This window comes from Capsella rubella, unplaced genomic scaffold, assembly GCF_000375325.1.
Source record: "Capsella rubella cultivar Monte Gargano unplaced genomic scaffold, Caprub1_0 scaffold_8, whole genome shotgun sequence".
In the NCBI taxonomy this organism is placed as follows: Eukaryota; Viridiplantae; Streptophyta; class Magnoliopsida; order Brassicales; family Brassicaceae; genus Capsella; species Capsella rubella.
Genome location: NW_006238916.1, coordinates 412,744 through 432,827, shown reverse-complemented (window position 1 = coordinate 432,827; position 20,084 = coordinate 412,744). Strand labels below are relative to the sequence as shown.

The 20,084-nt window shown below is 32.9% G+C and overlaps 7 protein-coding genes across 8 annotated transcripts; 4 read left to right on the top strand and 3 right to left on the bottom strand.

Annotated features, from left to right (window-relative positions):
* The first annotated feature begins 1,259 nt into the window (after nucleotides 1-1,259).
* Nucleotides 1,260-3,537, top strand: LOC17876217 (transcription factor MYC3). The gene has a single exon (XM_006279793.2). It carries the CDS (start codon nucleotides 1,408-1,410, stop codon nucleotides 3,214-3,216), a length of 1,809 nt encoding a protein of 602 aa, XP_006279855.1. The 5' UTR covers nucleotides 1,260-1,407; the 3' UTR covers nucleotides 3,217-3,537.
* Nucleotides 3,538-4,383: 846 nt separating this feature from the next.
* On the top strand, nucleotides 4,384-5,227 carry LOC17875890. The gene has a single exon (XM_006281239.2). It carries the CDS (start codon nucleotides 4,611-4,613, stop codon nucleotides 5,016-5,018), a length of 408 nt encoding a protein of 135 aa, XP_006281301.1. The 5' UTR covers nucleotides 4,384-4,610; the 3' UTR covers nucleotides 5,019-5,227.
* A 1,405-nt stretch (nucleotides 5,228-6,632) lies between these two features.
* On the top strand, nucleotides 6,633-7,766 carry LOC17877226 (protein HAIKU1). Its single transcript, XM_006280880.2, has 2 exons — nucleotides 6,633-6,723; nucleotides 6,870-7,766. Exon 2 carries the CDS (start codon nucleotides 6,883-6,885, stop codon nucleotides 7,576-7,578), a length of 696 nt encoding a protein of 231 aa, XP_006280942.2. The 5' UTR covers nucleotides 6,633-6,723; nucleotides 6,870-6,882; the 3' UTR covers nucleotides 7,579-7,766.
* A 2,446-nt stretch (nucleotides 7,767-10,212) lies between these two features.
* LOC17876660 (abscisic acid receptor PYL1) lies at nucleotides 10,213-11,251 on the bottom strand. The gene has a single exon (XM_006280981.2). It carries the CDS (start codon nucleotides 11,075-11,077, stop codon nucleotides 10,388-10,390), a length of 690 nt encoding a protein of 229 aa, XP_006281043.1. The 5' UTR covers nucleotides 11,078-11,251; the 3' UTR covers nucleotides 10,213-10,387.
* A 1,719-nt stretch (nucleotides 11,252-12,970) lies between these two features.
* On the bottom strand, nucleotides 12,971-13,995 carry LOC17874690. The gene is made up of 4 exons (XM_006279687.1): nucleotides 13,918-13,995; nucleotides 13,650-13,808; nucleotides 13,370-13,534; nucleotides 12,971-13,150 (listed from the first exon to the last, which is right to left on the bottom strand). The coding sequence occupies exons 1-4, from the start codon at nucleotides 13,993-13,995 to the stop codon at nucleotides 12,971-12,973; spliced, it is 582 nt and encodes a 193-aa protein (XP_006279749.1).
* A 435-nt stretch (nucleotides 13,996-14,430) lies between these two features.
* On the bottom strand, nucleotides 14,431-16,547 carry LOC17875798 (mitochondrial carnitine/acylcarnitine carrier-like protein). Of its 2 annotated transcripts, none has more exons than XM_006280815.2 (3): nucleotides 16,257-16,547; nucleotides 15,311-15,704; nucleotides 14,431-15,080 (listed from the first exon to the last, which is right to left on the bottom strand). In XM_006280815.2, exons 2-3 carry the CDS (start codon nucleotides 15,700-15,702, stop codon nucleotides 14,570-14,572), a joined length of 903 nt encoding a protein of 300 aa, XP_006280877.1. In that variant the 5' UTR covers nucleotides 15,703-15,704; nucleotides 16,257-16,547; the 3' UTR covers nucleotides 14,431-14,569. The 2 variants fall into 2 exon arrangements, with proteins under 2 accessions (XP_006280877.1, XP_006280878.1); XM_006280816.2 differs by lacking the exon at nucleotides 16,257-16,547 and adding an exon at nucleotides 16,050-16,223.
* Nucleotides 16,548-17,346: 799 nt separating this feature from the next.
* LOC17875816 lies at nucleotides 17,347-19,203 on the top strand. Its single transcript, XM_023785829.1, has 7 exons — nucleotides 17,347-17,413; nucleotides 17,507-17,590; nucleotides 17,683-17,886; nucleotides 17,982-18,149; nucleotides 18,285-18,338; nucleotides 18,452-18,595; nucleotides 18,725-19,203. The coding sequence occupies exons 2-7, from the start codon at nucleotides 17,537-17,539 to the stop codon at nucleotides 19,115-19,117; spliced, it is 1,017 nt and encodes a 338-aa protein (XP_023641597.1). The 5' UTR covers nucleotides 17,347-17,413; nucleotides 17,507-17,536; the 3' UTR covers nucleotides 19,118-19,203.
* The last annotated feature ends 881 nt before the right edge of the window (nucleotides 19,204-20,084 follow it).

Sequence of the window (20,084 nt, the reverse complement as noted above, 5' to 3'; positions counted from 1 at the left end):
AGTAAATAGTGAAAAAACATGTAGAGATACAGACACGACTATTCCTTAGAGAGAGGAGGACCCAAACAATTAAAGTGGGCTGCTATGTCCAAAACATAAATAATTATGCTGAGATATGTTGACAGATTTATGTGTGGTGCAGGCTGAATAATATCCAAATTTTGCCTCCACTTATATAGTTAAAATCACTAAATAGTAAATATTGCATTTTTTCCCGGAAATAAATATATTAAGAAAATATTAGAACAAAAAAAACATATACTATTAACGGTTGAAAAAAATAAATTGAAAAACAAATGTAATTGAATCAAATAACAAAGAGAAAAAGAAATCAAATAATGAATCAAATTATTTTTTATCAATAGGCTTTTCGAAAAATATTATGCTAGGTGAATATAAGACCATAGTGATATTAGTGAATACTACTGAATAAAGAATCCGCAACGACATTGAAATTAACCATCGAGATAAGTTTTTGGTTCTCAAATCCAATCTCTTTCCGACAATCTATGGTTTTTTAAGAGTACTTAAGCCTTCTGACATCTCGAAATTAGATTTCATGTCTAATAATTTAATTAATCTCATATCTGACACTTTTATTTCAAATCTGACGATATTTATAATCTATATCTTCTTTAAATATAATCTAATGAAATTTTTCATATTTAGTACAATATTTTACATATGTATATGTTTTTGATTCTTTGATAACATAAAACCAACTGAATAATTTATTCTATGTTTTCAGTTTACTTATCAAATGAACACATATTTTTATTATAAACACAATGATTAATTGCTACAACAACTAGTAAAAAATTTCTGATCAGATTTAAAAAAACATGTACAAAATTATTTTATTTATAATTAATTGTAGCGACTAATTACATGATTACAAAACAAATAACATTTTTCGATTTTAAAGTTGTAGTCGTTTATGATTATCGAACCACCGTGACCATAATAAAACTGAACCACTAATCACAATTCACAAACTCTTTTTCATATTAGGTTTAGTAAACAAAAATAGTTGTCCAAACGAGAATTATCACACCATAAATATTTAATTTGCGTAGTATTTATTATTTTACGATTTCGTAACCGTTAACTAAAAACACTTGCTTTATTTTGTCTTATAATATGTCACAACTCTCATATTATAAGCTTTTTAATTTTTGTCAGAACCAAAATAATAATGTATTATTTTACAGTTGTAATATAAAAACAAATATATTAAAATAGAGAGAATCATCTTCTCCAAACAATCAATAAACGCCATTTGCTTAGCTTTTTTCCCTTCTTTTGATTTTTCCACCAACACGTCACCTCTCTCTCTCTCTCTCACCGGAAAAGTCTTCACCTTTCACCGGAAAAAGTCTTCACCTTTCAAAACCGGCGGCTGTTCACATGAACGGCACAGCATCATCAATCAATTTCTTGACAACCACCGACGATGACCCGTCGGCGGCGATGGAAGCTTTCATCGGAACAAATCAGCACTCATCTATCTTTCCTCCACCACCACCACAGCCACAACCTCTTCTTCCTCAGTTCAACGAAGATACTCTTCAGCAACGTCTCCAAGCTTTAATCGAATCCGCCGGAGAAAACTGGACTTACGCTATCTTCTGGCAGATCTCTCACGACTTCGATTCATCGACGGGAGAGAACACTGTAATCCTCGGTTGGGGTGATGGTTACTACAAAGGAGAAGAAGACAAAGAGAAGAAGAAGAACAACACGAACACGGCGGAGCAAGAGCATCGGAAAAGAGTGATTCGTGAGCTTAATTCGTTGATCTCCGGCGGAATTGGAGTTTCCGATGAATCAAACGATGAAGAAGTTACGGATACTGAATGGTTCTTCTTAGTCTCGATGACTCAAAGCTTCGTTAACGGTGTTGGACTTCCCGGTGAATCTTTCCTAAACTCTCGTGTAATTTGGTTATCTGGGCCGGGTGCTTTAACCGGGTCGGGTTGTGAAAGAGCTGGTCAAGGTCAGATTTATGGGTTGAAGACGATGGTGTGTATCGCTGCTCAAAACGGCGTCGTTGAGCTTGGCTCGTCGGAAGTTATAAGCCAAAGCTCAGATCTGATGGATAAAGTTAACAACTTGTTTAATTCCAACAACGGTGGTAATAATGGTGAAGCTTGCTCTTGGGGGTTTAATCTGAATCCAGATCAAGGTGAGAACGATCCAGCTCTGTGGATTAGTGAACCGGCGACAAACACCGGAATCGAATCTCCGGCGAGGGTTAATGGTAATAACTCGAATTCTAATTCAAAGTCAGATTCTCATCAGATTTCGAAGCTTGAGAAGAATGATATTAGCTCTGTGGAGAATCTTAATCGTCAAAGTCCGTGTCTTGGTGAGAGAGATTTGAACTTTTCGAGCTCTGGGTTGAATAAAAATGGGAACTTTCAAGGTGGGTTGAAGTCGAATGAGACTTTAAGTTTCTGTGGTAACGAGAGGAACAAGAAGAGGTCTGTGGTTTCAAAAGGGAGTAATAACGATGAAGGGATGCTTTCTTTTAGCACTGTGGTTCGATCCACTGCGAAATCAGGTGATTCGGATCATTCTGATCTTGAAGCATCTGTGGTTAAGGAAGCGATTGTTGTTGAACCACCGGAGAAGAAGCCGAGGAAACGGGGGAGGAAACCGGCTAATGGAAGAGAAGAGCCGTTGAATCATGTTGAAGCAGAGAGACAGAGAAGGGAGAAGTTAAACCAGAGATTCTACTCTTTGAGAGCTGTGGTTCCTAATGTTTCCAAGATGGATAAAGCTTCTCTTCTCGGAGACGCTATTTCGTACATCAATGAGCTTAAATCGAAGCTGCAACAAGCGGAGATCGATAAAGAAGAGATTCAGAAGCGGCTAGATGGGGTAAACAAGGAAGGAAATGGAAAAGGAGGGTCGAGGGCGAAAGAACGAAAAAGTTCGAATCAAGATTCTTCGGGGAGTTCGATAGAAATGGAGATTGATGTGAAGATCATAGGTTGGGATGTGATGATACGCGTGCAATGCAGCAAGAAGGACCATCCCGGTGCTAGATTCATGGAAGCGCTTAAGGAGTTGGATTTGGAAGTGAATCATGCGAGTTTATCCGTTGTGAACGATTTGATGATTCAACAAGCTACCGTGAAGATGGGGAGCCAGTTTTTCAATCATGACCAGCTCAAAGTTGCTTTAATGACGAAAGTCGGAGAAACCTATTGAAACAAAGACGCCATATTGAATCGATGTTTTCATCGATCGAATCTAGCGGGTAATGTATGATCTCATACACATATAGATCTCTTTGTAAAGTAGTAAGTACTCATTTTGCATCACTCGCATCATGTTGTTAATGTTGTTGTTCATTAGGGAGAACTTGTTTAGTTCTTAGTTTAGTGTTTCATAATCCTTAAGGAGACCAGACCAGAGAGAGAGTTAGTAAAATAATAAAATCTTTGGTTGTTGTACTTGTATGTATATATATGTATGGAGTAAGATTAAGTGAGATCCTTAATTATATTGAAGTTTTTCTTGGTTCTGTGATTGAAACTTTATCAGTTAGCAATCACTTATCTTTGTTATCAGTTAGTAATCACTTATCTTTGTTATAGTTTGTAGCTTTATATAACATAAAGATCCAAACCAAACTTATGAACTTTAAGTGTACCAAAAAGTTGAGGAAAATAAGTGGTTGTAAATGGGTTTTGGAGAGAGAGATAGTGCTCTTATCTTTTTGAGGGGATATGAGGAAACTGTTTGCAATTCCAAAAATGTGGAGACATGAGTCATTTGTTTGTATATGTTTTTAAAAACACTAATACTACTACTAAATAACAACAATTAAAAGTTTAATCAAATATATAAATGTGGTTTAGTTTTTAAGTTATGAGTAGTTGGAAGTCTTTTATAGTGTCTTATCTTATCTCATGTGTGAGTTTGAGTATATCTTTAGGTTTAGAGTGCCGTGTGATCATATACCTATGTCTCTTATAGACTAGTCTTTAAGTAATTAGTGTAGATTAGTTTTAGTTTCATCCACATATAACATGATAATCGAATATTTGGTTTAATAATTGGACCTAGGTTTTTAGTTTAATAATTTGCATTAGTATTCACACCTTATCATAAATCAAAATTTTGCTAGTAGGTCAAAAAATTTATGTACTACCATAAAGTTGACCCCCTCTTTAAAGGAAATAATAGTCATCTTTCATCTATCTTTGGCTATCTATATTAAATAGTTCACTTATTTGTTCACACTACAATTTTGTTATGAAATTTTTTGACTACAAATATTGTTAATTCTTACAAAAATTTGTCTTTAACTAACCAACGACCAAAGACAAGAAACTCTCTCGTTTCTATAAAGTATGTATCAGCTAGTTTGTTAATTAACGTGTGCTCACGCATAACACCCAAAATCGAATTTTACAAATATACACTTTTCACTAAAATTAGATTAGTTCTTGTTAGTCTTTTTACTAAAATAGAACACAAAACATATTTTACTAACCAAAATAAAACAAAAGTATCTCTCTTTCTTGTTCATTATCTCTCTCTTTCTCGTTATTGATCTCCATATTGTCGTAAGCTAAGGAGATCGTAAAACAAAAGTCATGAGCCTAAATTGTCTAACATGTCAAGCCCTTCCAAGAACAGATTCCAACAAAGATTTAAATCTCTCCGGTCCTGGACCACCAACGGTCGAGATGAATAACCATGTTCTAGGTAAAACATGTTGTGTAGATCCTCCTATTGGTGGGAGAAACTGGTCAGGGAGTTTGAGCCCTAGGAACCATGAGAAGATTGGACGGTCAGGATCGTCTTTAGCGCAGAAGATGAAGAAGGTGAAAAAGATTCCTCACGTTAGGCTAAGTGGTCCTGTTGGTTCCAACCCTAGCAATGGACCAACCCGGCCTGAACAACCAAGGCTTGTAAGGAGCACCGGAGTGCGAAGGAATTGGAGTTTTGAGAATTTGAGAGATCAAGGATTAATAGAAGAAAAAAGGATGATTAACATATGATGATCATCATGATTCTGAGATTTTTATATATGAAATGTTTTTTATAAGATGAGAGATTACATCATCGATTTGAAGAGAGAATGAAGCTGGTAATATAACATATATAGTTTCAAATCCAGATTCGTGATTTATATAAATCGTGATAGGATATGTGAGATGTATTATAGTATTGTTTATTACTTGTCACGTTATATTTGTTCCCTTTTGAATATTCGTTTATATGTTTCATTTGGAACGTGTTTAAGGACTAAGGTAATAGTCAAATTATTATTGCAAATGCACTAAGTTTATGTGTTATATATCGTTGAGAAGATTATTAACTAAACTAACAAAGCAACAAAAGTGAATCATAAGAGAAAAAAACAACAAAACTTATCTCATAATTCTGAACGAGTATGACCGGACTTGTGATTGTCACGAATATGATCATTTCGATTGGGCCTACTATTCGCATTGCTTAGGTAATTCCCAAAGTAATAATAATGGAGATTGTTTTGTTTCTAACTGTCGTGATAGATACTTTTGTGGTATAGCTTTGGTTTGTTTTAGAGACATAAAAATATGTTTAATGGTGGTCTTTTAGACTAAGATTTTGTTAAAAAAAAACTTCTTACACTAGCATTAATCATGCTCTTAGATTATTTATCTCGACTTCTAAGCTATTTAATTGGATCGATCTCTGGTTGTTCGAATATTCGAGTAACATATTAAATCATTCATCACGGCATATTACGGATCGAACTACATACTATTTTTAAGAATTACAAGGCGAATAATACTATATTATAAAGATTAAATATCGCGTTTCTTTCTAATTTTCTTTAAAACCATTAAGATCTAATTTATCACATATTTTATTATAAGAAAATACTATTATTTAGAGTCAAACTTCCATGAAAAATTGCAAAATCTACCGTCAGTCAGTCAGTCAAATACCATGAACTTTTCCCATATTTTGTCTACAGTATTATATATACAGTATGTATATATAAAACATATTATATTCTATATATTTGTGGACGTACATATTATATATATATATATATGTGTATTTAGTTGCAAAAACAGATATCGAAAATGTTAATTTTGATAATTTTTTGTTCACTTTAAATGAATATTGAATTTTAGTAGTTAGATTCGTCAATAAAAATACGATAATCCGTATATTGTTCAGTCCTATATTTTCAGCTGTGTCACTTGTATTACTATTATTTATTAGTCATAGCAAACGATTCATGGTCAATATTATCAGCTGTGAGTAATTTGTATTTAGTATTTACTATTATTATTAACAATAATTACACAAGTGTTTCGACGATAAGACATTCAACACGTGTAATTATACCTAAGTTTAAATAATAGATTGAGTAACGTATAAACCGTATTAGAAAGATTAAAAAAAACACATGGTATAGAATAATACGACTCCTAGTCTCCTAAACAGACAACTTTAGTCATATTAATAAAACACTAATCCTCAACTTGTTTTACGTCTTTATACTCTAATCTAATCCACTTGTTGGTTCAAATCAATTAGTTATCAGAAAACTAGTTTTAAATTTTTGATTAATAACAACTTAAATTGAGAGACAAAACACAAAAGTCAGAAGACAATTAAAGCCTCTTTGTTTTGTTCTTTCTTCTCTTGTTTCCTTCTTTTCCAAATCTTCATTTTTTTGTTTTCTCAGTCAAATTCAGAAAACGCGTAAGCTCTCTCTTGCTATAAAACTCTTTTGTGTTACTTATTTCAAAACTGTAATTTTTAAATAAGAGATTTAAAAGTCTTTGTGGTTTCTTGATTTGTTTCTTTCATTTCAAGATTTGGATTTGCTTCCTTCTTCTTTGTATCAGGTTTGTTTTGAGTATGGATCATGATCAGAGGAATCGTGGTAACGATCATCATAATTATGATAATCATCATCATCATCAGCAGCATCTTGGTGTGAATAAGATGGGAAAAAACATCCGTAAAGATCCATCAAACCAGCAAAATCTACAACAACAACAAAACCCTCAAGCTTTGGTTTACAACATCAACAAAACCGATTTCAGATCTATCGTTCAACAGTTAACCGGACTCGGTTCAACTTCTTCAGTCAATCCTCCGCAACCAACCCCGCCTAAACCTCCAAATTCACGTCTGGTTAAAGTTAGACCGGCTCCTTTGACACAACTCAACCATCCTCCGGTTCAATCGGTTCCAGTTGCTTCTGAACCGGTTCAGTCTGTTAACCCAGCGGAATCTCCCATCTCGGCTTATATGCGTTACTTAATAGAATCAAGCCCTACCGTAGGAAACCAGCCTCAGCCGCAAAACCAAAATCCGGTTCAGTCATCAACCGGATTATTTCCTTCACAACAAACCGGTCCTAATCCAATGCAACCATTCCAGTCTCCAGCTTCACAGTTTGTTTTGTCACCGCAGCCAAGATCGCCGTTTCCGTTGTTCTCTCCCAATTTTGCGTTCTCGCCGCGGTTTTCAGGCGGTAGCGAATCGTTACCACCGCCTTCACCGGGTTTTTTCTTTCCGTTGCTAAGTCCATTATGGAAAAATCAATAGCTTTAATAGCAGTAGTAGTAGTGTATTTATAATCCTTTAATTGATGTATTGAGGATTCTAATTTGTAATCAATTAAACTAGGTTGTACCAGTTATATATGCTTTAAATATGTATAATGCCCCCTTAATTGATGTATCTTTACGGATGGTTGAGTTGAGTTAATCCAAGATTAAGGGTTCTAAGTTGTATTGGTTATATCTGTTTTCAGTTTTTATAATCGCCTTTTAATTTCCGGTTAGGTCTAATAAATAATTACTAAGTTTTATGGATATATATACAATATCTAGATTCAACATCTTTGTACTTGTTTTTGTATCCACTATGGCTACATAAAAATGGCTAAATACAATGTGTTATACTTATAATTATGTTATTATAATTTTTTTTTCTTTGTGTTCTTTTTGTGTGTCTAAACTCTCAACTCTCAAATAAAAATTTCAAATTTTGAAATATTCGTATACAATTTTGTCTAAATCCTATTTTCGTTTTTTTTTTTTCAGTTTTGTTAGTAAACTTTGGAAATTATGAATTTGGTGTCACATCATGACTCTCTTGTTTTGTAACAAATCCAAACTAGGAAATGTTGTTATTAGGAAATCGTGTGAAAAAAATATCATTGTTTGAATTCGCTGAACATAAGAGACGCCTAGCTACCTTAATAACATGCACTAAAGTTTGCACTAAATAATCAACTTGTTTTAACATGCCCCTACATTTATTCAAATTTATCTCTCTTTTTTTTGGACAAACTTATTCAAATTTATCTTTACCACCTCTTTTGTTAGGTCAAATTCCTTCTATTCTTTTTTGTTTGTTTTGTAAAATAGTAATTGGATTAAAAGCAATTTGTAAAATAGTAATTGGATTAAAAGCAACTTTTCTTTGAATTAGATTTCGACATACTAAGTATTTCTTCCGTTTTGTTTTAGTTATCGTTTTGAAGTTCAAATTTTGGTTGACAATAGTTGTCGTTTTAGATTTTCAATACATATATTTTTTAAATATTTTAATTTATCTCAACTGTTTAAATATCTTTCCAATAATATATATATAACATAAAATTTAGTCATTTTCTTAATTTGTTTCGAAAAAACTTTTAAACGACAACTAGATTGAAATAGAGGAACTATAAAATTATAAGACTTACAAAACTACCATAGAGAGTTCATAAATCAGGAGAAAACATACTTAAACTAAATGGGATATTAAATAGATTTTAAAAACATTTTCTTTTGTTAATAATAGAAATGAGCAAAATAATTTACTTTATTTTATATAGTTTTTTTTTTGTTGAGATTTTCAAAAAGGGGCGAATTAAAACTATATAGTCAGTTTATTTTAATTAAACCAAAAACGAATTTTGATGATAAACATTAAGGTCATGGAAGCTGACAAATCCTATCTTCTAATTGGTTCACCATCATTAAAAGTCAGGACCCCTTTGATTGATTTTAACATTTTTTTTTTGGTATCATCCATTCAAATAAAAATCAAAAATAACTTTCTGACTTTTATTTTTTGTTTATTAACCAAGTTGGCAACTTGTAGTACCCACTAGGTTTGTCCCTTTCCATAATGGAATAAAACTAGAAACATCTTCAGTTCCTAACTTTTGCTTTAATTACTACTAAATACAACAATCAACTACTTTTATATAAAAACCTAATTATTATACTTATATGAAATATTATCAAGATTATTTTTTTAAATGAATTTTCTTACGTATCTCCATTTTTATAACAAAAAATATTAGACAAAATGAAAACTAAATAAGTGTTAAAAAAAAAAAAAAATCTATAAAAAAAAAGTAACTAGTGTACTACTACAAAAGGAGTGGCTCCAAATCTCATACTTTCTCGTCGTCCAACCATATTTGAGATTTTATTGTAACAAAAGTCCTTTTTTAAGTGTTGTCTCATGATGGTAGGATCGTACTCTTTATATTCTCTTATCATCCCACGAAAAGAAAATAACTAAGCACGATCATATGAGTTAAAAAAAAAAAAAGTGAATCAGATGATTTTTGAAAGTGAAAAAAAAAAGTGAAGCACGATCAGATGTGTTTAACATTGCCATTGCCATAGGTAAAAAATTCATAAAGACGGTAAAAAAAAAATATATATATATATACAAAAATAAATCACTCTAAATTATTTCCTACCAGTCTACCACTAAATGACTCAACTCAAACCGTTGGTAACATAATCACTATTTACAAAATTGTTTAGTGGGCTTTTTGTGATATTATTAATGGGCTTTTTCGCCTTTTAAAAGCCTTTTACTTCTTTAAATGCCCAACAAGAGAACTGTCATAATTAGTCTTTTACTTTATAGAAATTATATATTTAGCAATACAACATTTTCCGACTACAGAACTAAAAATGAAAAAATAAAATTTAGTATTATTTCCATTTTTACGATATGAAAACATAAATAATTTAACACATCCTTATAATTAATTTAAAATACAATGACAAATAAAATAGAACCAAAAGAAAATCTAACTTACGTTTATTTTATCTTGTTAATATATAAATAACTAAGCGAACTACTATAATTAGTAAGGTACCGTTCCTAGTTACATGATATAATTAGTAACTTATATATATATATATATATTGATGACAAAAAAAATATATATCGAACATTTCAATTTCCCAATAATCCAGGAGACGACTTTGATGTTAATAAAAACATGAAAAAAACAATAATCAAATTACAATTCACGAAAAAAAAAACAAAAAACGAAAAAAAAATTAAAAACCCCCCAATTTTTTTTGTGTCTTTTTGTCTTTTTCCCCAAATATCATCACCTCACCTGAGAAGAAGCAGAAGAAGAGTTTGTTCCGTCACCGTCACCACCACCACCACCACCGGAGGAGTTGTTGTGGTTATTACGATTCATAGCTTCAGTAATGGAAGCAAGTTTCTGAAGATTCAATCTAATCACCGTATCAGCAAACAAACGTGTATCTTCCTCAGAGTTACCTTCCGGCACATCCACGACGTACGATTCCAAAACAACGGTCCAGATCCGTTCACCACCACCACCTTCTTCTCTCTCCTTCGCAAACCGATGAACCGTCGTCACCGATTTGTAATTCCTCAGCCGATGCTCGCCTCCGGTTATACTAAACCCGGTTACCTTCCGATCGTCGTCGAGCAGATCCAGCCTCTCCCTCGACGTGTTCGCCGGAAGACCGCTAATCACGTTCACGTCGCGCGTGCATCCCACTCGCATCTCGAAGGATTCGTCCACGTGGCAGCTTTTGATGAAGTGTTTGTAAATCTGGGGGCGATCGAAGCGTCTCACCACTGACCAGACTGTTTCGGGCGGCGCGTTGATCCGTTGGGCCAGGAGTGATGAGCAACGGCCTTGGCCCAGCTGGTAGGTGTGGAACTCGGCGATTGAGTTTGAGAGTTGGGTGAACTCGTCTTGAGTTAACTCGGATGGCATCGTTTGGTGATGGTGAGTTGAGATTCTCTGGTGGTTCTCCATTGATGGATGTTTGAAAAGAGAGAGAGAAGTTTGGAAATTTTTATCAAGGAAGAAGGGTAGATTTGGTATTTAACATTTTATTATTTTTTCAATGGCTACCACATAAAATGTCATTAGGCACTGAATCTTTCTACTTTTAGTTGATTATTACTATATTTGTATACCCAGCTTACATTTTTATTTTTCGTAGATTCTAAAATAATACTTACAAGATGTGAAAAAATGTTATTAAAAATGGATAAAAGTTTAGTCAACTTGTAGTAGGAATATGATTTTGTTTGGGGGTATCATAATGGAAAATTAAAATTTTATTTTATAGAGAAAATGTAATGTAAAGGGGCGTTGAAATATTTTGTTTTGACAACCGTTGAAAATGTTATTATATGCTCAAATGTAGAATCATTTAAATTATACGAATGTTAACCATTAGCCTTTGTTCGTAAAGCTATTAGTACATTATAATAACTCCCAATTTCTCTAGAAGCTAAATTTAAATTTGATTTCAACTTATAAAACCAAAATAACACTACAAAATAAATTTCCATATTATTACTTGTTTTAGAGAATAGTGATAGTTAAATTGTGGGTACGAAGCCTTCGTGTCATGGGCGATCCCTTTTTTATTTTTTTATTTATCTCAGACCTTTTTTTTTTGAATTAAACTTATGTATAATACTAGGATTATTACGGTAAGTATTTTATTTTACAAAATATTCTTTTGTTACAAAGATAATAGATTAACAAGAAAAAGGTGATGACAAATTATAACCATAAGAGAAGTTTCCACATGTTTTTTTTTTTTTCTTTCTTTTGGCGTTACTAATCATAAATTTTAACTTAAATATTATTTTCATCGAAGTTCTATGTCATATTTTTTTTTTTTTTTGGTAAATAATTAACAAATGAATCAACAATTTTAAAATCGTACGAATATTCTAAACAACTTAGAAGATTAGACATCTTTTCTATGAGTTTATAAAGAGTTGACTTATTTCATTTTTAAAGCATATATGGATATGGATTTAGTGTTAAATATCCAGAGTGTAGAACAATATTAATCTTTTGACAAATCACTATAAGAATTCAGATTTCTCTATAAAAACTACACTAAATTAACTTCATGTATAAAAAATCTTAAATCAAAATAAGAATTAGTATTTTGGTAGACAAGGAAATCCAACTGATAACACATACTGTCATATGATAAAATTATAAACATTTTACCTTTTTCCTAAAGTTAAAGTTATAAAATAATTCATATATAATAGATTGCTATATATTCTTTTAGCATTATAGTGGTAATAAAAGTATCAAAAAGAGCCATTTGGTGGAATAATATTGATTCTGATCATTGCGAATTTTTTTATTCTTAAAACCTTGCTTGAAAGATTTTTTTAATATAATATTTTCTTAAGAATCCACTGATCAATTAGTTTAAAAGGAATATACATGTGAAAAATAAAAATAAAGTAGTGGAATATACAGTTATACACATATCTACATCCACACATTTGTATTATTTTTTTTGGAGGGTAGTTGCTTTATTGTACATCCTAAAAGTTAATATGATAACTATCTTTTTTTTCTTACCTCATGATGTAGTACAATTTTGGCTACATTGCTTTGAAGTTTGAATTTACAATATATAGATGAGCATATATATTTTGTGTTTCTCTTTCAACCATAGGTTATTAAACATAGGTTAATTTGTTGAATTTTAGCTACTATTTAGTCATCTATATACACAAAAGTATTTAAAAAACGATGTTTAAAGCAAAAATAGATAATTAATCCTAAAGTTTTGATGGTCCAAGAAACAAAAAAAATATATTAGATTTTAAGCAAATACGAAATAAAAGCATAGTCCAAGAAAGTTTTAGAGAAACATCAAAATTAGCAGCCCAACAAGCTAAAACGACACCATTTCTTGGGAGATTTTGTCTTCTTCTTCTTCGTCTTCTTGTTTGGTTTGCAAGTTTCATTAGCATGATTCTTCTTAACCTTCTTCTCCAGTAATGGCTTCTCTATGTTTATCTCTTCCTCTTTCTCTTCTTCAATCTTCTCCTCCATCTCCTTCATATCACAATAACATATCTAATCAGAATTATGAAAGTAACTAGGATGACTAAAACATATTTTTAGTTAGCCATAGGTTCAAGAAAATAATGACAAAGATAGTTTGTTAATATCTTAGATAATATTGTAGTTTTTCTTATTACTTGCTTAGTCAAGACGATCTAACAATATTTGACTGGTCTTGTCTATAAATACACAACAACAACAAATACATACCCGAGGGTCTTGTGGATGTTGTAAGGGAACATGAAAAGGGTTAACGTTGCTACTGAAAATTGGTAATGTCTTTGTCAAATCTTTCTTAATCCTTTGGCTTGATGTTTCACCAGACCCTCCAGTTGAAGTAGATGATGCACTGCTCGATTCCAACTCCAAACATATCTTTAACAAAACATTATACAAATTATGAAAAAAATGACTATATACAAAAACCTTTAAAACATTACAATCACTTTAAAGAGAAGCTTTTGTCAGAAGAAAATGATCAAAACTATACCTGAAAAAGTCTGGTCTCCAAAGCCGCGATTCGATCTAGTAACGATCCTTTGAAATAAGCTTCTCTGATCGCCGTGCCTCTATCGATTACTCCGCGTGTGGTAGCCGCGCTTTCGTCTTTCCATTTCGAAAGGTTTTGTTGTCTCTCTAGATTCTTGATCTAACATAAGAAGAAGAAAAGAAACACTTAGTAAGTAAATTCATCAAACTAGTAAACTATGTTTTTCTTAACTTAGAAGAAGCCAATGGTAAGTAAAGAATCAATTTACAACGAAATCTAAGTGTTCAAGCCTAGAGAGCATAGGCAAAGAAGAGAGTGAATGTCTTTGTTGCTCAATCGTCTCCATAAGACTTGTGATTATTGTTTCTCTAACTTGTGATAATTCGCTCTTTTTTTGGTTTTTATAGTGGAAAAATAATTACGTAAATAATTATAAAAATGTAAGACGATAAATAGTTATAGTGGTTGAGAGTTCCTGCTAATGCTGCTTGCTTCTTGGCTTGTGAGATGACAAGGTCAAGCTTGTGTTAAACCGGTTCGTTTTGACTACTTTATGTTTATAAACCAAAAACATAAATCCTAAAATTACAAATTATAAACTAAACCCCATAAACTGTAAACTCTAACATAGATGTTACATTGTTAACCTCACAATATAAAATAAAATTGTGATATTTTCTTAGTTTTGAAAGATTCAACCCTTTAACAAACCCTTAATCCAAGTTTTAGTTTTAGTTTGGTCAGAATGTATTTTATTCTGTTGAATTGGTCCTAATCCGAGTGTCAGAAATAAACTGTGTAAGAGATATAGAAATAAACTGTGTGAGGGTTTACATAATTTTTGCTGAAATTTTAGAAGAATCATCTAAAAACCGAAAGGGTTAATCTCAATGGAACATCCACCAACCGGACCAACCGGTTTATCCCAAGCTTGACCTTGTCATCTCATAAGCCAAGAAGCAAGCAGCATTAGCAGGAACACTCCTAGCCATGGCTGGACCAAATCCTTTATACAAACCTTTAACTCCTTCAGATTTCAGTATCTTTCGGAAAGCATCCATCGACCCCGAGTATTTCGGGTTCTTGTAATCGTCGACTTGAAGAACACTCTTCACCACATCTGTTGGATATACAATCCCCCAAAAAGACGCACCAGCGACTCCACCTGCCATGATCAATGACCCTTGTCCTAAGCTTGAAGTGTCTGAACCACCAGCTAAAAACCGCTTGAAACCTTCGTAGGCTGCAAACATAGTTGCATTTCCCGGGATTTCACGGGCGAATGTTGGTACTAAACCTTTGAATAGACCTCGTGCTCCACCTTCAGATCGTAGGACATGACGTGCTACATCCATTGGTCCACCGTATTTCATAGCTGCAACCACTGAGCCTGTGGTAGAGGTGCCGGCTAGTCCACCTTGTGCTTGCAACCTAATGGTGAAACAAGATTGAACACACACATACAAAGATACATTAGTTCTGTTTCAGTTTTTATAAGCAGTAAAATTACAAGCAGACAACAAAACTCAAATCTTTAGTTTCTTTGCACTAAGATTAGTCTCTATATTGTTCAAATGTTAACTAAAATTTAAGTCTGCATATCCACAAAATGCAGTGTACAGAACAGGCTCTGATATGTAATATGTCAAAAAGAATCTAACCTGCACTTGATCAACTCGGTAGGACAAGCAAGGAACGAAACAGCGACACCAGCGCCTGCACCGCACACAAACTGTTGACTAATGGTCAAAGGAACTCCAGCTTCAGACCTAAACAGCCCTTCCATTTGCCCTCTCACAGTGAACAAAACCGCATTCAAGGCAGCAACGGTAGCCAAAGGAGCTCCCATTCCTTTGTACAAACCTTTAGGTCCTTCAGCAGCAACGGTCTGTTTAACCGCATCGATTGCACCGCTGTACCTAGGAGTCTGGCCTGGTGCTGGAGTCGGTTGGCTCTGAAGTTTGACCTTGATTGTGTCAAACGGATGACCTACAATTATCTGAGCTGCTCCTCCAACAGTCCCTGAAGCTAAATCCTTTGCCACATCCGCCATTTCTATAAAAACACACAAATCAACCAAATTTCTCAGAATCAACCAAAATCAAAACTTTTTTTTGTTAATGAAAATATAAGTTCTGACAAACCACTTATATCAACCAAAATTCTCAGAAACAACCAAAATATAAACTTTTGTAATCATTCAGACATTCACATTTAACTAGTGACCTAACCTAAACCACTTCTTTTGATAAACCAACCAAACTCACTACGTATGTTGATGAAGAGAACCTAACCCCTTAAAACAACCAAATCCCTCACTCTCATTAACCAACTTGAACGTTGCTTTGTGACTTGAACAACTTAAAACAAGTTTGGTGTTATCAGAAAGTATAAACAAACCGAGAAGTAGGAATCTTTGTGATCCTCAAGAACACTAATGAAAAATGCAATCCAATCAAATCCCAAAAGCAGAGGATTCAGAAGACAATGAGAGAAAGCTAAACAAACAAAAAAGATTGAAACTTTGAATCCCCCAGAAGAAGACTAATGGACAATGAGGTGAAATCAGATCGAAACGCACAAAAAGCAATCAGAAGATTTGCTTACCAAATCGATATGAAAATGGATCCGAGAAAGGTAAGCCGCTCGAATAAAAATGAAAAAAAAATAAACAAATCCAGATACGAATCAACGGGATAGAGAGAATCAGAGACACAAATGAGTGATCGATCAGATAAAATCCAAAAAGATAAAAAAAAAAAAAAAAAAGAGGTTTCAAGTGGACGCAAAAGTTTTAACTTTTATTCACTCCCCAATGGCTCTCAACGCCACAAAGGATGGAGCTTTGCAGAAACACAAGTTTTTCTTTTGTTTTGTGTCTCTTTAAATTTCTTTTAGAAAGAAAAAAAAGGGTTTTTGTTTAAGTGGTTGGTGAGATATGAAGATCAGTTTCAGTTTCGTCTCGATAAAACATGTCAAATTGGGCTACTTCGATTAGCCTAATCTCGGTTCGGTATGTTGAGGTTTCAGATGGTTTAGGATTCAATTCGGTTAAGTCTTTGGTTTTAGGGATTAAGCTGGTTTGATACTGATCGGGTTCTTCTATGTGTAAAGATGGGCCGTCTAGTTCTGGATAAGGCCTAAACCCAATCGAAATTGGTGAAGTTTAGAGATGGAGAAAGCTTCGTTTTCTCATTGTCTTTGTGTTCTTGTAATTTTTACAAGGTTAACAAAAAAAAATTTAATAATTGACCAAAAAAAAAAAAAATGAAGTCTAGATTTTTGTTAGACAAACAAAAAATGATTTTAGTAGTAAAAATTTACAAAGATCTAAATATTCTAAAGAATTTTGACTAAAAATAAAAATAATTTGTCAACAAAATAATTATGAAACTTTAAGATTGGAAATTTCATTATAGTATATCCAATGAGATTTATAACACAATTAATGAATTTTGAAAATATTTTAAGTCAAAATTATAATACCAAAAATTATCTTTAAGAGGTCAATTCAACAGAGTGTAAAATTGACTAGGAAGTTCAATTTTGGCAAAGTTATTAGTACAAGATTAATTATATTACCAATCTAGAAATTAATATATTTCTCTAAATCTAATGAAAATTACTCATATATTACATCTATATATATAAGGAACATTGACTTCAGTTGCAGAAATTATTATCAAGAGCAAATGGCTTCTCCTTGGTTGTTGATATTCTCTTTTGCACTACTTTGCCTCCATGGACGGTCTGAGAATACTAAGGTACGTATATGTCACAATTTTGGTAAGCACTTTGATAGAAATGTGAATATATAATACAAACAAAGTTGTAAAATTCTCATATATTTGTTGCAGCCTCAAGAACTCGAATACGAATGCGTTGATATGTACAAACAACCTTCGCTACAACACCCTCTACTCAAAAATCATAAAATCCAAGTACTATATCTCTATTTATTTTAAATTTCATGGTCTTGTAACGTAATTATCTCTATTTAATTATATCTTGTTTGTTGCATGTGATCGCATAGGTGAGACCAAGCAACGAAGTCTTAGCCATGATATCGAAAGATGCATCACTAGAAGAAGAGTTATCAAACAATGAAGCCGTTGCTGAGTTTGATATACCAGGAGAAGGATGTCCTCAAGGACAAGTACCGATCCATAAACCAAGAAATCTCTTCAACAACACGGAGAAACATTTCTATTCTAACTATGGAACTCTTGGTGAACATGTGAAGTGGCTAAACTTTATTACATTTACTGTTAATATATGATCCTAATTAACCATTTGATGTGTATATTTATAACATATCGAATATATATACAGGCTGCGATAGTCAGGAAACATGATCCCAGCCCGTCGCGTGGAGCATCAGCATGGGTTAGTATTTACGAGCCTAAAGTGACAAAAGACCAATTCAGCATGACTATAATTGAGCTCCACACTAATTATGGTGACGAAGGCGAACGCACCAGCGCGCAGATTGGTTGGGCTGTAAGAATTTTAATATCTCGTTATATATTAGATCAAATTATTGCTAAATCAATTAGTTGATTCGATATTGATTTAAAATTGTTTACTAACATATATATACTTTTAAAATTTTTATGAATTTTTATGAATCTTAAGGTGAACCCTCCATTATATGGCGATCACCGTTCAAGACTTACTGCATATTGGACTGTGAGTAACAATGTCACTATCTTTATTACAATGAAGTTGGTTTTTTTTTTTTCTTCATATATAGTAGCTATACGAATGTCTCTTCTTTAACCGCGAATTGTATATCATTGCAGCCGGATGCGATGGACAACGGATGTTACAATGTACAGTGTAAGGGCTTCGTTCAAGTTGACAGGAAACTCTATCTTGGTGCCAGTTTTCAGCGCACCTCTGTGGTGGGAGGCAAACAATATAAAGGTTTCTTTGCACTCCATCAGGTATAAGTATACCAAAATACGTTAAAATTGAGTTTTTTTTTAAAAAAACAATCTTCTTCGGTTTGATATATACTATGATTCAACTTCATCTTGTTGTATAGTTTACCAAAAAACTTTTATACAATGTAGGATCGGAAAACGAACAACTTGTTGGTGTCATACATGAAGACATACATAGGGTATTGGCCAGGGGAAATTCTACCGTATTTGGAGAATGGAGCGAAGGAGGTAGTATATGGCGGATTCACGTATACTCCGTCCGAAAACATGCATCCATGGGATGTTGTTAGCCCACCGATGGGTAATGGGAGAAAACCTCTGGATGAAGAAGTTGGTCTAAGCCATACTTGCTATATGCACTCTGTTAGACATGTGACACAAGATTATATAAGTGTCGACATTGATACCGTCAAGTTCGTCGAAGATGCGGACGTAGGTAGATGTTACGATGTGATTATTCAAGATCCTGGCAAGTATGGACAAATGTTTACCTTCGGTGGACCTGGTGGTTACTGTGAGTGATCTTTCTTTCTTGTTTTGTTACTTCTCTTTGATTTAATAAACATCATATACAATTCATATATAAAATTACCGAGTTTATTCTCTGATTGCTTTAGTTTATATTATATTCCAATGTTGTTTAGATAACTTCTTATTATCGTTAAAATATTGAGTAATATAGGCTGATGAACAAACATCTCTAAAACTCTTTTTTTACAAATACTCTATCAGTTTCATTTTTAAGTGATGTTTAAGCTTGTTACACACCGATAAAGAAAACATATAATTTTTTTTTCTATAAACATTCCATTAAATATAATGAATTCAACCAATGAAAAAATATGATGTATAATATGATTGGTTAAAATTTATTAAATACATTAATATTTAGATAGAAAGTTGAAAACATTAATTAAAATGAAACAACTTTTTAAAGCTAAAACATCACTTAAAATGGAACGGATGGAGTAGTAGATTTTATCTTTCCTACTATTATTTGGAAAAAAATTCTTATACTGATTGTGTCATAATAAAGGGATCAGTTAATGTGAATTCAATTTTAAAACTTGCACAACGCTTCGGAACATGCATTTTGTTAACTTCATGGTCCCCTCGAGGCCTCAATGACCAACCATATACATTATTAGCAACAAATATTGAAACCTTAGGATTTGAATTGGAAGATATATTGAATTTATATATTTATTGATGATAGTAACAAAGACAGTTGAGAATGGATTTGAATTGGCAGCTGCAATTATTGGGGGACTTTTCGTTAGCCCTAACTCGATTATTGTGAAGGTAACGTACTAGCTAGGGTATGAGATCTAACGGTGGAAAGTTGTCCAACTGATCCTAAACATCTGATACTTCTACATGAATCTGCATCTCCAAATGTATGTTTGCATCCCAAAACAACTCGTTTAATTTCAAAGCAACCTAAAACTTGTTAAGACTCTACAATGGACTAAAAGACTCTAAAACACAC